This window comes from Diceros bicornis, chromosome 24 (assembly GCF_020826845.1).
Source record: "Diceros bicornis minor isolate mBicDic1 chromosome 24, mDicBic1.mat.cur, whole genome shotgun sequence".
Lineage (NCBI taxonomy): Eukaryota > Metazoa > Chordata > Mammalia > Perissodactyla > Rhinocerotidae > Diceros > Diceros bicornis.
The window spans coordinates 37,598,532-37,613,783 of NC_080763.1; the positions used below are offsets into that span (position 1 = coordinate 37,598,532).

Genomic DNA, 15,252 nt, shown 5'->3' on the forward strand with positions numbered 1-15,252 from the left:
CCCCCTGATTACTTTTTAATCCTTTTTTCCTTCCTCTGGTGGTTTGGAAGTTTAAGGGTATACTTCTTTTTCTTCTTTGGTAATTATCCTTTAAATTTTATCATTTATGTTGCACTGTACATTTTTTAAAAAAATTCTGAAGTTATTCCCCATATTAATTCTCCTACCAAACAAGGATCTTAAAATACTTTGGTTATCCACTAATAGCTGTCTCCATTCCTCCCTATATTGTCTAGCGTTTTGGTTCCACTCGATTATTAAACACAAAATTTGTAAGTTATTTTTTATGCCAATTCTGTTCTTTGAACGAATATTTCCTAAGAGCCTACCTTGTGTCAGGCACTGTTCTAGACATGGATCCTGGAGTGAAGAGCACAGACAAGGTTCCTGCCTCGCTTAGAGCTTACGTCCCAGTTCTACCGTTATTTCTACCATTGTTTCTGGCATCCCACTCCTTCCCGGGCATCTCTGGATGGTAAGCTCTCCTAAGGTCTTATCCTAATGTCTGATCTGTGCAAATTTCTTTTCTTCCCCCTCATTCTTGAATGATATGTTTGGAATTCTATTTTGACAGTTATTTCCCCCTTTTCTTTCTAATGTAAATCAGTTTTGCCTATTTGGCCTTCCCAGTTCTCTGCTTCACATTTCCTCCAATGAGTACAGCAAGAAGTCAGTTCCATTTGCTTCCTGAGAAATAAATGTGCCTTCCTTCTAGACGGTGTGAGTATGCACCTGTGTGCACATGTGTGTGTGTGCCCACAGGCCTGTATGAGGACAGAATGGGGAAGGGACATGGTAAAAGGCTAGGAATAGTCATAATTTTGTTGTGGTTTCCAAATGGAAGTATGCTTATATGTTAATGGGAATAACCTAGTTGAATCACAAAACTTGCCTTTATAATAGGGAGGGGAGATAACTGATGGAACAAAATCTCCCCCAAAAGGGCCAGAAACAGAGCTGTGGTTAGCTTATATGACACTTTTATGCAAATTAGAAAAAGTGCCCCTTTCTCCAGGTGGGACAGACCTACACAGACGTAGATGGATCAGGGAATAATGTGTTGGCCAGATTTCAGCCCCTACTCTCTTTTCAACTGGGCAGTCATGTGCAGAACACACCCTGAGAACCACAACAAGCCTGGACAGAACATATAAAGAGGGAGGGGACGGCCTCAGAAACAAGGAGGGGACACTTCTTCCTTTGAAACAGAAGGAGAGATCATTGCTTAATCCTTGCTGGAAATACTTTTTTTTAGTTCAAACTGTAAATTATATTACAATATCAGGAATAATCTATATTATAAATTCTTGTCTTATCTCATCTCTTAGGTCACTCAGGAAACACATATCTTTTAACCAACCGTTGGAAATTTAAAGCTTCTTACCCTTTCGAAACCACAAAAGTCTGCCCTTGAAAACTAGAAGAAAAAAAATGAAACTTTAATTTTTTTGCTTGCATATCAGAAGGCATAATAAAACAGCAATTTAAATCAAACTAAAAGGAATGATCCTTTTTACATCCCGGTATTGGAGTCAAACACTGAAACCAGCCTCTAAAGTCGTTTACACAACATCCTGGAGATTTCCCCCTCAGTCTTTGCCTTGTTGCACCATTAGATCAGTTTATTTATGCTTTAACTTAATTCCAGAAAGGATTTAAGATCACAACCGCACCTCTTAATGATTTAAATGGAGGCGTTAAGAAGTGCGCAGAAGGATAGGAAGTCTGCCTCCACTGGGGATTAGGAAGGCACACCCTGATCCTGTTATTCCTCCACAGCCACTCTGTCTTCTGCCCAGCCCAGGGCAGCCCCAAGACCAGGCCCTGGGGACGTACAGCCGGGCCTAATTCTCTGTGCTTTGACCTTAGGTCACAGCTCCTGGCTTCAACTATCCCTTTAGCAATCACATGGTAAACACATAAAAGGCCAGAGCTATCAGATGTCTGAGCAACAAACGGTACTCTCTTGGAGATGGTGAGGAAGGAGGGAAGGCTGTGTATGTTCGTACACCTGAAGATGGATAACAGTTACCTTGTGTAAGAAATATCTGCTTCTCAGCCAATACAATTGCCCCGTCTGTGCTTCCCCTTATCTTTTCTCCTCCTGCTCTTATTTCTGTTGTGGTAATTTTTTGAGAGGTGTTTATTAACATGTTTAAGAATTTCATGGTATGCAGATTGCATATCCTCACCAAAACACATATTCCCCTTCTCTCAATCCCAAAACTTACTTTTAATTTATGTTACTTTGTAGTACCATATTTAGCTTTGTAAATCACCCTAAAGCATTTTGAGAACTTATATAACTATAGATAAATAGACAGATAGTTAGATAGACAAAATGTTTTCTATTTGTAGTATTTAAACTTAGTATAAATTTGTATAGCAATAAAACTAGTACCATTTCCTAATGACATATTTGACACTATAAGGCAAAGGAGAAAGTTACTGCATGATGCTTTTGCATTTTTTAAAGGAGGAAGCATTTCAATTCTGAGATATGCCACACATAACTCAAGTATCCAACATTTCTACTTTATGTCACAGAAGATATTTAAGGTTAACTATTAGTCAGAAAGCAATTCACGTACCCTTAAGACAGAGGATGATGGATAACGAAGATCTCCACTTATAAAAAGACCCAAAGAGGTAAGGATAACTAAAAAATGATTTGTTAAGACCATATCCACCACTGAAAGCTCTGTGTGTTCTAAAGGAAGAAATCATATCTTGGGTTAAAAAGGAAGGAAAAATCTCCGCAGAAAGCAAAGACATTTCATAAATATTGATCGAGTGGTGACACGAAATGCTGAGGATGAAGGTGCTGTTAGAGGCATTACCTTCTCCAACTTGGGAATAGATCATATCCGTCAAGTTATACCACGTGGTATCGTCATAATTCCAAAATCCCGAGAAGGTGAGGCCCATGTAAACACCTACCATGACAGAAAAGAAAAATGAAGTCTGGACGACTCTGCAGAGTGAGTCACGCACTTCCACGGCGCTAGGTCTTTAGGTACCAGAGCCTGTGTCTGTTCCACCTTCAACTCATTCTCCGCCCCACCTCCACACCCCTCTCCACTGTCTGAATCGAACTTCCCCGAGCTGGAAAGACGAAGTAACCACCACAGGATTTTAGCCAACCATCTGACTTAATTATTAAGGACTTTGTGTTATATTGACGGGGATCAGTATATGCCACCTCAAAATACCCCACTTCAGCCTAAGGATTATTTTGAGCTGGAGGCAATTGATGATCAACAGATGCAGGAAGAGTTCTCTGCCTGATCCTGCCTAAAAGCAGGGCATAAATTTCCCTTTGAGAAAGGTGCCCACCCCCCATACCAGGAAGAGAAGAGCACTCTTCGCCAGAGATGCGGAGTCAACATTGAGACAAGCTTGCATAAACAGACCTTACTAAAATAACTCTTATCTTCCATTAATCCCACCACATATTTCCTAGTCATCTCCCCACAATTCATCATCCCTTGAAGCCTAGATCCCTTTCCTTTGTTAAAATGGTATATAAGCCCCCGAGTTTAATCACTTCTTTGAGTTTCAATTCTTTTCTGTGAACTCCCACGAATGTAAATATTAATAAAGATTGTGTGCCTTTTCTCCTGCTAATCTGTCTTTCTTAGTTTAATTTGCAGGCCCCCAATTATTGACCCTAAGAGGGTACAGAAAGTGTTTTTCCTCCTTGAAAATATACTTCTAAGCATGAATATGTTCCTATTTCAGGAAGACAGTCTTAGTCAACAACTATAAAAAACTCCAAAGAAGAAAATTAAAACGTAAACTCCAAGAGGGAAGAAACTGTATTTGATTTAATATTTGCGACCTAAAAAATAAAAATAAATATTTGCTAATGCAAACAGTATTATTATTGTCTAGTTTTTCCAGGAAGAGGAAAGTTAAAGACAACCTTTGCCTTTCTAAGCACTAAGCCTAGTTTTATAGGTAACAGTCTAGTTCTACTATATTCTAAGTGGGGATGATGACAGGTGTCCAGCATGAAGTCACATGACCAGACTCCTGCAAAGTTTAGAAATATTTAATGGAAAAGGAAGCAGTAAAATAAATGCTTTATTCTGGTTAATATTTCAGAATGAAATTAAGTTACAGGCCACTCTCTATGACAAACTGGCCACAATCATATCCCAGGGTTACCAAAGCTGATGTGGATCATTGTGAAAAGTTCAGATTTTATTCTAATGGCAAAGGGAAGCCACTGAAATGTTTGAAGCAGGAAAGTGACGTGATTTGGCTAACACTTGAGATCACTCTGGTGGTTGTATGGAGGGTACATTGTCCTGGGACGAGAAGAGAAACAGAGAGACTACTTAAAAGACTGTGAATTAGTCTTGTGGAAAAACAGTGTTGACTTGACATAAGATTTTAGCAGAGTAGACAAGTGGTCATGTTGGGGATAGCATCATCCTGGATTGTCATGAGAGTAGAAGTGGTCAAGAGTGTGTCCTGGATTTTAGTTCTAATTGGATATGAAATGGGGTGAGGAATACCGGAAAGGAGCAGATTTTAGAGAGAGATGAAACAAGAGTTCTGGATTAGACTTGTTATATTTGAGATGCTCATTAGACATCAAGAGGAAATGTAAAATAGACAATTGAATATAGGAGTTTGGTCTCAAAGGAGTGGTCAGCACCAAAAATATAGACTCAGGAATCATCAGTCTGAAGATGTCATTACTACCAGGAGACTATTCAGTTTCCCAGAAAGAGAATATGGTTACATAAGGAAGGACCATCAAGGACAAAGCCCTGGGTTCATCAACATTTTAGAAGTCACACCAAAAAGGAGCTGGCCTATGAGGCTGGCCCCCATGGCCTAGTGGTTAAGTTCAGTGCACTCCGCATTGGCCGCTCGGGGTTCGGTTCCTGAGTGTGGACCTACACCACTTGTTGGTGGCCATGCTGTGGCAGTGACCCACATACAAAATAGAGGAAGATTGGCATAAATGTTAGCTCAGGGCAAATCTTCCTCAGCAAAAAAACCAAACAAACAAAAAAAGGAGCTGGCCTAGAAAACTAAGGAGTGACCAATGAGGTAAGAGCCAAGTAATTGCAGGTGGTGTCAAGAAAACTAAGAGAATAAAGTGTTTTGAGGAGAGTGGTCAACTGTGTCAAATGCTGCCAGGAGGGAAAGTAGAGCAAGGATAAAGAACTGGCTGTTGGAATTGGCAATATGGAGATTATGGGTGATCTTGGGAAGAACTGTTTCAGTAGAGTGATGGGAACAAAAGTCTGGTTTGTTGTAGTAGAATGAAAATAAAAATGGGAGGTGAAAAACGTAGCACCACCTACAATAAATTCTTTCCATAAATTTTGCTTTGAAGGAGATCAGAGAAACGGGGGATGGGAGTAAAGTGAGATAAATGAAGATTCTGCTTAAGATGGGGGATCTTAGGGTAGGTTTGTGTGTTAATGGATCTGACCCAATAAAGGGGAGAGCATGATGATGCACGAGAGAAAGGTGAGATTTGCAGGATAGATGCAGCAGCAAGGATCTTCAGATGGCTAGGGGAATGGGATCCAGAATGCAAGGGGTGACAGGTAGCCTTTGATAGCAGCAGAGACACTTCTCACAATGCAACAGGCAAAAAGGCAAATGTAACTAAAAGTGCAAGTAGGATGGCAGACTTGCAGGTGCAATGATGAAGGAGTTCCTTGTGATCAATCTTGATTTCCTATGTGAAGTATTAGATAAAAGCACAGCTGAGAGTGAAAAGGAAAAGGAGGTGATATAGAGGGTTTGAGGAGTGGGAAGAGGTGTGATAAGGTCATTTTGCAGAGTGGGAAAATAAACATACCAGGGAAGAGAGAGAGAGGACTTCCGGGCGGTGCTGAGTGCCCACTTGAGATTTGTGATCATGAATTTACAGCTAGACCAGTCGATGGAATTTTAACATGAGACTGGTGTGTAATTTTTTCCTAGCAACATTCTGCTATTTCAGCGAAGGAGTAGAGGTGGTTTGACTAGAGTTGGAGTTGTACAGGTAAGGAAGAAGAGAAGGGCAAGGAAGTTACAGAAGTATTTATAAGGATGGATTATGCAAATTATGGTGAGAAAAGAGAAAGATATGGATGTTGAGTAGTGAAAAAAGTGGTAGGGACAACATACTGAAGTCTCAATGAAACCAAAGAAATGTTGGAATGTTGAGTACTAGAGTAGACTGAAGGAATAGGAGGGAGTGGATGGAGCATGAGATGCTTGTCGTGGAGATTTTGGAGATAGTAACATCATTAGAGACAACAAGGTCAAGAATATGATGGTAGAATAAGATGGGGAAAGATCATTGGAGGTGGGGAAGACTTGAAACTGAGTATTGCACAGTCATCCATACGGATGGTGAAGTCACCAAAAATAGTGACAAAAATAAGGTGGAGAGGAAGGCAGGGGTCCAGAGGCTAAATTCATCAATGAGTGAGCGACGGGAAGGTCACCAAAGGCTGGCAAACAAGAAGAGTTAGAGGGAGGTAAAATCTGAATTCAAAGGAACTGGGCATTTTGAAGGAGAAGGCGAGAGTAATTATTAAGAAGTAGCCCTAAGGAGCCAGGATGATAACCTTGCCCTTGGGCTCTGAGGCATGTGACATATAAGAGGGCTGCAGAGGAGAGAATGCTAACTGGGAATGGCCAGTTGCTCTTTATGACAAGAAAGTTAAGGGGCCACGCAGAGAAAAGATAAGAAGTATGGGGGAGTTTGCTGATGACGGACCACAAATTCCAATGAAAGGATTTGGGTGGATGGAGAGGGACAGAAGTTTGGGTGAAATTAAAGGAAGCCAGAACAGTTTGTGGGTTAGGATCACCATAAGCGACCTGGGAGGCTTAGGTTTCTGGTGGTGACCAATAAAACTGGGATGAGAGGCATGACGACATGTTAGGATTGTCATCGAGAAGGAAGGTGAGTAATAAGTCCAAAGTGGAACACATGAGGGACCTGGATACCAGGTGCCACCATTAACTCCATGTGGTGTGGAGGCCAGTTTAAACTGCTAGTTTAGCCAGCGGCAGCTTGATACTGTGGGAACTTCTTTTTGGCTTTAGTACAGTGGTGACCAGCTGGAGAAAAAGTGGCTTCATCTGAAGAACATGTTGCTGAAGCTGTTTCTTTTCTCAAGAGGTTGAGGCTGTCTAGTGAGTGAGATCCCAAGGAGCAGAGACTGCCCCTTCTCTCCTGTGACCCTCAGTCGTGTGGCAGGACCAAGCAGTTGAGAACGGCTCTTCTCCTGCGGCTCCCGGAAGTAAGGTGGGTATTGGCGTTTGGATAGAGGAAGAGGAGGAGCCCCAGCCTTGCATCCATGGAACAAAGCTAGAAAAGAAGCTGAGTTTCTGTCTGTTTGATGTAGAGGGAAAGAGACACAAGTTATAACTCAACTAATTCAACACAAGCAGGCACTCAAATCTAGAGATAACTCAAGGACGGCAAGCCAGCAGGAATTCAACAAAATTGGGGCGAGGCTCTTTGTCTTTCCCTATACCAACGCATACCGTTTTAATTTATTTTATAATAAGTAGGGCAAGTTTTTGTTCTTTTTATTCTATTTAAAATTATGTTATTCATGTTGCTTCAGTCTCTCATATGAATTTGTGGATTGGCTTGTCAATTTCCATATACACAAAAATACTGCTATAGTTTTTCTTGGAATTGTATTGAATTGATGGATAAATTTGGAGAGAATTAACATATTTTTAACACTAGAAGTTCCTGTTCATGAACGTAAAATATCTTATTTATTTTAGTCTTTTTTATGGCCTTCATTAAAGTTTTATAATTTCTGTGCAACAAAACTTACAATTCTTTTTTTTTTTTTTTTGATTTATTCCTAAGTAGCTTTTGGGGTTTGTTACTTTCTGAATAGGATTTTAAAAATTATCATCTTTAATTAGTCTTTGGTGGAGTGGTTTTTATATATTGTGATTATATTTCTCAATTTTCTAGCATTCCTATATTTGTTCTGATAGTTTTTCTGTTGATTCTTTTGGATTTTTATAGAGATACATATATTATCTATGAGTAGTAAAAATTTGTTTATTTTTAAATTCTTTTATTTCTTTTTTTTCCCTTTATATTCATTGGATTTGAGGACTAGGAGGTCATCAACCACCTAAGAAAAACAACTAGAACAATACAATTAGTAGTTGATGTGTAAGGATCCTATTAAATATTATAGTAACGGAAAAACACATACACAATAAATAAAATAATGTTGTGATACCTTAGAACAACAATACCTATTTACACATGGTAAGAATAGCAGATGAATTCGAAACACAATGAATAGTCTCTGAGAGGAAGTAATATATTAATGGAGGACGGAGGATAAAGGAAATTAGGAAAGACACTCAAGTCACTATTAACGTGGCACAAAGTCATGGAGAAAAAAATAATATGTCACGCTTACAAGTAGACAATGTGAAGAGACAAAGAGTAAATTCTTAGGTATTTGTAGGAAACGTTTTTACTCCATCGTGTCTAGGCACTTAAGATGCACTGCTAGTTAAACATCACTGTTATAAAATACAAAACGCCACTTCCAACGTTCCATAAAGCCGTGAACTCACCATCAAGTGTTGGATTCAGAATGAAGCCAAGTAACGCTACATCATTGGCACAGGGGCACTTTGTCACTTTGAGATCTACCACATGTGGATACAATTTACTGACTTCGTTTTTTGTCATTACAGTCCCAAGATTCCACTGAAGAATAGGTTCTGTGGAAATCAAGTTTAGGCATTTAAATTGTGGCAGCACTCTTGAAAAGGAAACATTGCTGCTTTCCTTTAAAGGTTTTAAAGAAACTTTGTAAAGGAACTATTCCATAGTTCAAAAAAAAGGGGGCCGGCCCCGTGGCTTAGCGGTTAAGTGCGCGCGCTCCGCTGCTGGCCGCCCGGGTTCGGATCCCGGTCGCGCACCGACGCTACCTCGCTTCTCCGACCATGCTGAGGCCGCGTCCCACATACAGCAACTAGAGGGATGTGCAGCTATGACATGCAACTATCTACTGGGGCTTTGGGGGAAAAAATAAATAAATAAATAAAAATTAAAAAAAAACAAAAAAGGAGTGCATTATCTCCCTCTTCATCAGTTAAATATAGGTTGATTTTTCCTTTCCAGGGTGGAAGGAATGAAGTCTGATTGCTCTTGATGGGGGCCTGGCAAAGTCACACTGCAGAAGAACATGTGGGATGTGAGATACTGCTTTGACCATCTTTGGAAAATACAATTGGCCACAGGATCTATCCCTAGAAAATGGAATTGCTGGATCACAGGATGTGCACGTTTATAATTTAGAGAACAACTTCTGCCTTGAGTGCCTACACATTTACTCTCTGTTCTCTTCCTCCAATCCCACAGAAACAGCAATAAATATATAAAAATGAGAATAAACTCAGAACAGCAATGGAGAACAGGCAAAGTTATTATTAGTGGCCAAGACATTTAGAGGGATTTCTGGAAGATATAAAGAAGTTGGGGTGGGACCAACAGGAAAAACTAATCAGAGGTGGGACATCTTCAACTCTTCAACCCAGCAATCTATTCTTGGATATGAAAAGGATTGGAGCTGGATAAAGTAAAATGTTAATGCATAAGAACGTGGGAGGATTTCTTTTCTTCTGAAAAAATGAGAAAAGAGTACAAAAAGTAAGCCAGGGCAATTTGACAGAATACTGCTGTTTGCATTTCAAAAATAGTTAAAGGACTTTCAAGAATAGAGATATCTAAAAATCAATTCTTTAGCTGTTTACATTTCTACAATGTAAATCTCCTCCATCTCCCCGGACTTTCAATAAAATTTGCTACAAAACCAAAGACTTTATGGGATATATTTTTCACTGTGTGCAAAGCAAGAAAAGGAGCTAAGTTTCCATCTGGGTTGACATAGCAAAGCACAGGGACAGCCAAGAAGGGAAAGAGACACAATTTATAACCAAACTAATCCACTCTGAAATTCAAAGAAATTTGGAAGAAGGCCGTTGGCTTTCCAGGGTGTGGCAAGTGTGTGCAGGCAATTAATAATCAGATCTTAGAGGATGGGAGATTTGAGTTTACATCTGGGACATGATTTCATTGAATGAAAACGCCTCTTTCCTTGAAGCCAGATACTGTGTTTTAAACACTTTAAGAGTGAGGGAGTGATTAAAAGTCTTGACTGCTACTGACAAGCTGAAAAGTGACCAATACGAAGGTGACTGATAATTGTGATTAGAGCAGTTTTAGTGCAGTGGAGGAGACACAAAACAGACTGGAGAGGTCTTGGGTGTGGGTCAGATATAAGGAAGTAGGGACAATATTTTTAAATATCTCTTTTGAGTTCAGTAGTGAATAAAGATTTCCAACTGCAACTCTAACTTTAACCCTTGACTGCCACTTCCCAATGTTTTCTTGCCATGTCTTTCAGCATTTCAGTAAATGATGCCATCATACACTTGACTGCTGAAGTAAGAAATCTAGGATCATCCTCGATACCTCTGTTTCCCTCACCTCCAGACCACTAGAAAGTCATATCAGCTCTACTTCCAAAACGTATTCTGAAGACTCCTCTTTCCCACCACCTCCACTGCTAATCCAACAGCCCAGGTCCTCCAGGCCATCTGCTGAGTAGACGATGGCAACACCTACCAACGAAGTTATTCCATTCTTGCCATCCTTCCCCAAGAGTCACTTCTCTACACAGCAGCCAAAGTGATCTTTTTATAAAGCATAAATCAGAATTTATCACTCTCCTGAATAAAACACTCCAGTGGCTTTTCATTATAATTAGAATGAAATCCACACTTTTTACCACGATCTCGGCCTCTCCAAACTCATTCTACGCCACTCTGTCTGTCATTTACTATGCTTCCACAACATTGGTCTCCTTTCAGTTCCTCAAACAGATCAGTCTCATTCCTGCATCTGGAACCTTTAAGAACTACCAATTTGTGACGCTCTTTGCTGCCACAGTACCTCTGTAATCCTAAATAAATGTGGAAGATAAACAACAACAACAGCAAACAAACACATGGATACAGAGAATAGATTGGTGGTTACCAGAGGGGGAGGGGGTGGGTGAAAGGGGTAAAGAGGCACATTTGAACAGTGACAGATGGCAACTAGACTTTTGGTGGTAAACACAATGTAGGCTATATGCAAGTTGAAATATAATGATGTATGCCTGAAATTCATATAATGTTATTAACCAATGTTACCTCAATAAAAAAAGAATAAATTAATAAATACAAATTTTAATGCAGTATATAATATTCAGGGCACATCTTAATATGTAAATGATTCAGATTTCAGATTTTTTTTAAAAATTGAACTAATTATAGTGGTATTTTTGTGCTTAAAAGTAGCACAGAACATCAAAATATCAGAGTCTCAAGAGCTAGCATTACAATTACTGTTGAATAATTGACTATTTTTAAAATTTTGGACACTATGAAAATATAGGAAAGCATAATATTTTGTCACTTTTTCAGATATTTTAATTTTGGTTAAAGAAATAAAACAAAACCAATACAACTGAAGATGCTTCTGTTCTGCTCCATAGTCTCATTCCCAAATTCTCCCCAAATGCAGCCACTATTATGAAATTGCTGTGTATATTTCTAGTCCATATTTTAATATGTTTATCATAATACTAATGTACCCATGAAGAGTATATAGCATTGCTTTATTGTTTTCTGAACTTTAGATAAATGCTCTCTTACCCTTCTGAAACCTGGTTTTTTACTCATTTTTGAGTTCTGTTCTTGATGGCATATATGGGTCTATTTCCTTCGTTTTAACTGAATATACCACATGTACTTGTCTTTTTCCCTCCTGGTGGACATTTATGTTGTTTTCCATTTTTTTTTATTTCAAAGAATGCTGCTTCAAATAGATTTGTATGTGTCCCTTGGCACATATGTAGTCTTTTCTCTAGAGCAGTTCTCAACTCTCTGTACATCAGAATCACCTGGGAAGATTTTTTTTTAAAATACAGCTGCTTGGTCCCACTTGTAGATGATCCAATTTTAATTGGTTTATGGTGGGGCTGAGACAGCATTACTTTTCCTAAAGCTACCCAGGTGATTCTTTCCATAAAATGGAATATTTATTTATTTTACTCTGCATTCTACATAGCCCCACATCAAAGTGGGAGTAAAAGAATAAAAGTAAAAAGGAAGGTGAGGAAAGAGAGGATAAATACGAGATTCAGGACTGAGGATTTTTTAAAAAATTTATACTATAGTGCTATACATAATCTAAAAATTGGGCTATAGATCAGACAACTGGAAAAGAGCAGCCTCGTCAATTTTATCACACAGTGTTCATAACCTTAGAACAACCAATTATTCATGAAAAAATACAAATGTTCTTAATAAGACAGAGCAAGAATTTTTGCTGATGGTCCTCATAAAGAAGACTATGATGTAATGAAGAGTATCTTCTATAACATCTTTATAAACGGTACAAAAACTAACTTCATAAAGCCATTGTTTATTATGACTCCCAATATGGCTATAGAAAAAGATATATTTCCATATTTTTATTGCACTCTTTGAGAACTTCTATTAACAATTACCCACATGTATTTAATTCTCTGTCTGCCTCAACAGACTGTGAGCCCCTAAAGAGTCATGATCATCTCTTATTTATCTATCTCTAGTACTTAGAGTCTGGCTGTAGTAGGTTACAAGGTTTGTTAAAAGAATATTACAAATTCCATTTTACTTTTATCTGCTGGCATTTACCTCGAACACTATCCAACAATGTTCCTTCAGTAGTATAAATATTTAATCCATGTTGTAAAGTGATCCTTACTAACCATTCTTCTACAGGTGCAATATCTGTTTGAAAATAAAAGGCAAAGAATCAACTATTTTTATGTATGTCATGTTGGTGAAATTTAAGGCTATTATGAACATTACCAACAATGATTACCTTTCATTTCCCAATCATTTTGATTGCATTTATATATAAGTTTTCCCTACAGACACTTTGGTAATAAAATAGGAAAAAAACGAATTATGAAGCGATCTTACCACCACAGCAATGAACCCAGATAATAATATTTTAGATCATAGTGTTTCTCTGAGAGCTGTTGTGGCTTGGTAAAAAGCAAATTATGACACTTCAGGTGAAGTGGTATAATATTATTTGAAAGTAGACTGTGATTAATTAAAAGATATAGTGTAAACCCTAGGATCAACTCTTAAAAAAATTTACAGCATCAATAATAAGCCAATAGTGGAGATAAAATGGAATCATAAAAATAATTAATATGACTAATTAATTAATATGACTAATTAATATGACTAACTATAAAAAGAAGAGAAAAGTAAAACAGAAGCGACGGAACAAATAGAAAACAACCTGATGGCAGATTTCAATACAACTACACCAACAATTACATTAAATGTAAATGGTCTAAAAATATCAATTAAAACACAGATTTTCAGATCAGATGTGAGACTCAAGACTGAACTATCGGCTAACTCTAAGAAACACACTTTACATATAAAAGCATATATGAGTTAAAAGTAAAAAGATAGGTGGGGCCTGAGGAAGCCAAGGGTGGTGAACTCAGCCTGGGAGCTGCTCCGGTGGTTTCACCCATGGGCCAAGGCTGAGGCTAACACTGAAACCAGGGTGCATTCATGAAAATGTGCCTGACCCAAACAGCTTGGCTGCACAAGCCCTCATGTCCACTCAGGCCTCTGGGTGGGTCTGTGCACGACCCCAGGGAGGATAAGGCTCTTCTTGTGGTTACTGAAGCAGCTGGTACCCAAGGAGCTCAAGTGCTGTTTGTGCTTCTTGCTGTCACTGCACTCTATCAAGTGGTTCCTGGACTTTGGGAAAGATAATGGTGTGAGGAAACATCATATGTGTTTCTACAAAAGGAGTTTCCTGTACAAGTTGCAAACACAATGAAAGAAGTCAATCTTCTGAAGGATAACTTAACTGGCCTTCAGAGGGACTGGCTCAACGTTTCTATATCCATAACTTTCAAAATATGAAAGAAGAACCCTCAGGATCCACAGGTCTTGGATAACTTTCTACAAGTCCTGATTAAAGTCAGAAATAGAAAGAATGATGTGGTTCCTATCATGGTACATGGAGTGATTGAATATAAGAAAAAGAAAGCTTCCATCCTTTTATTAGCAGTGACATCCAATATTTTCGGGATTGGTTTTATATCAACTGCATCTCTTTCCACATGCTTATTAACCAGCACACCTTTCTGTTTGGTGTCTATACTAATAGTGCTCATGCTAAACACATAGGAAGTATTAATCCCACCTATAATGTGTCTAATGTAGTGAAAGATGTATATGAAACAGCCAAGAGGCTGTGTGAACAGTGTTAGCTGGTAGACCCAGTGCTGGAAGTTGAAGAGTTCAATGCCAAAGCTCCAGACAAACCTATTCAGGTGATTTACATGCCTTCTCATCTGTTTCACATGCTATTTAAGAACTCAGTGAGAACAACAGTAGAACTGCACGAAGAGTTACAGAAAAGAAGGCTATCTGGCTGTTAAAACCCTTGTTACTTTGGGTAAAGAAGACTTATCCATTAGATAAGTGACCAAGGTGATGATGTCCCACTCTGAAAAATAGCCACAGTTATTCCAGTGCTTGAATGTTTATTTTCTCTATACCAGCTGGAGATTTTCCATGGAGTCCTTCCTATAGGTACTCCAGCTCTTCCATTAAACTAGAAACTTGAGTAATTTTTCATCATACCTTGCTGCAGTGTGGTTAGTGCCTCTGACACAAAAGAGCATAGAGCCTCCCTACAGCTCCTGTGTCCTCCTACCATCCACCTCATTATTACAGAGTTGAGTGTCCACAATCTCCATACTATTCTGAACTTCTTCCCCATTCCAGAGACAGAAGATACCTAGTGTTGCTCTTTGTGACCAAGTACCGTGCTTGTCCCAAACCACTGATTAGGACCCCAGGTATATGGAAGTTAAAGACATCAGCTGAGTCTGTCTTGATAATTCAGTCCCAGGGTCCTTCTTCCCTCATATTCATCCCTCCTCCACTCTCTGATTTAGATTTATGCCTTCCTTCATCTGACTATATTCTCATTGTGAGGCATGGGTACTTTTGTGTTAGATCTTACTCACCGATGCATTAATTTTTATTTTAAAATTCACTTGTGTACTTCCATTCTATTGATTAATGTGTTCTAAAAGTTGTTATGGAAGAAAAAAGGTAAGAGATGAAAAAAGATACGTTATGCAAACACTA

General features: G+C 38.7%; 1 protein-coding gene and 1 pseudogene across 1 annotated transcript in view; one reads left to right on the forward strand and one right to left on the reverse strand.

Annotated features, from left to right (window-relative positions):
• CATSPERB (cation channel sperm associated auxiliary subunit beta) overlaps positions 1-15,252 on the reverse strand; it is a 102,429-nt gene that overhangs the window by 72,974 nt on the left and 14,203 nt on the right. Inside the window, exons 5-9 of the mRNA XM_058567562.1 lie at positions 12,748-12,843; positions 8,590-8,739; positions 2,841-2,936; positions 2,592-2,710; positions 1,385-1,417 (exon numbers count right to left, since the gene is read on the reverse strand). Of these exons, the coding sequence (XP_058423545.1) occupies positions 1,385-1,417; positions 2,592-2,710; positions 2,841-2,936; positions 8,590-8,739; positions 12,748-12,843 (494 nt within the window). The remainder of the gene's footprint in view (positions 1-1,384; positions 1,418-2,591; positions 2,711-2,840; positions 2,937-8,589; positions 8,740-12,747; positions 12,844-15,252) is intronic.
• On the forward strand, positions 13,122-14,714 carry LOC131421305 (pyruvate dehydrogenase (acetyl-transferring) kinase isozyme 3, mitochondrial-like; annotated as a pseudogene).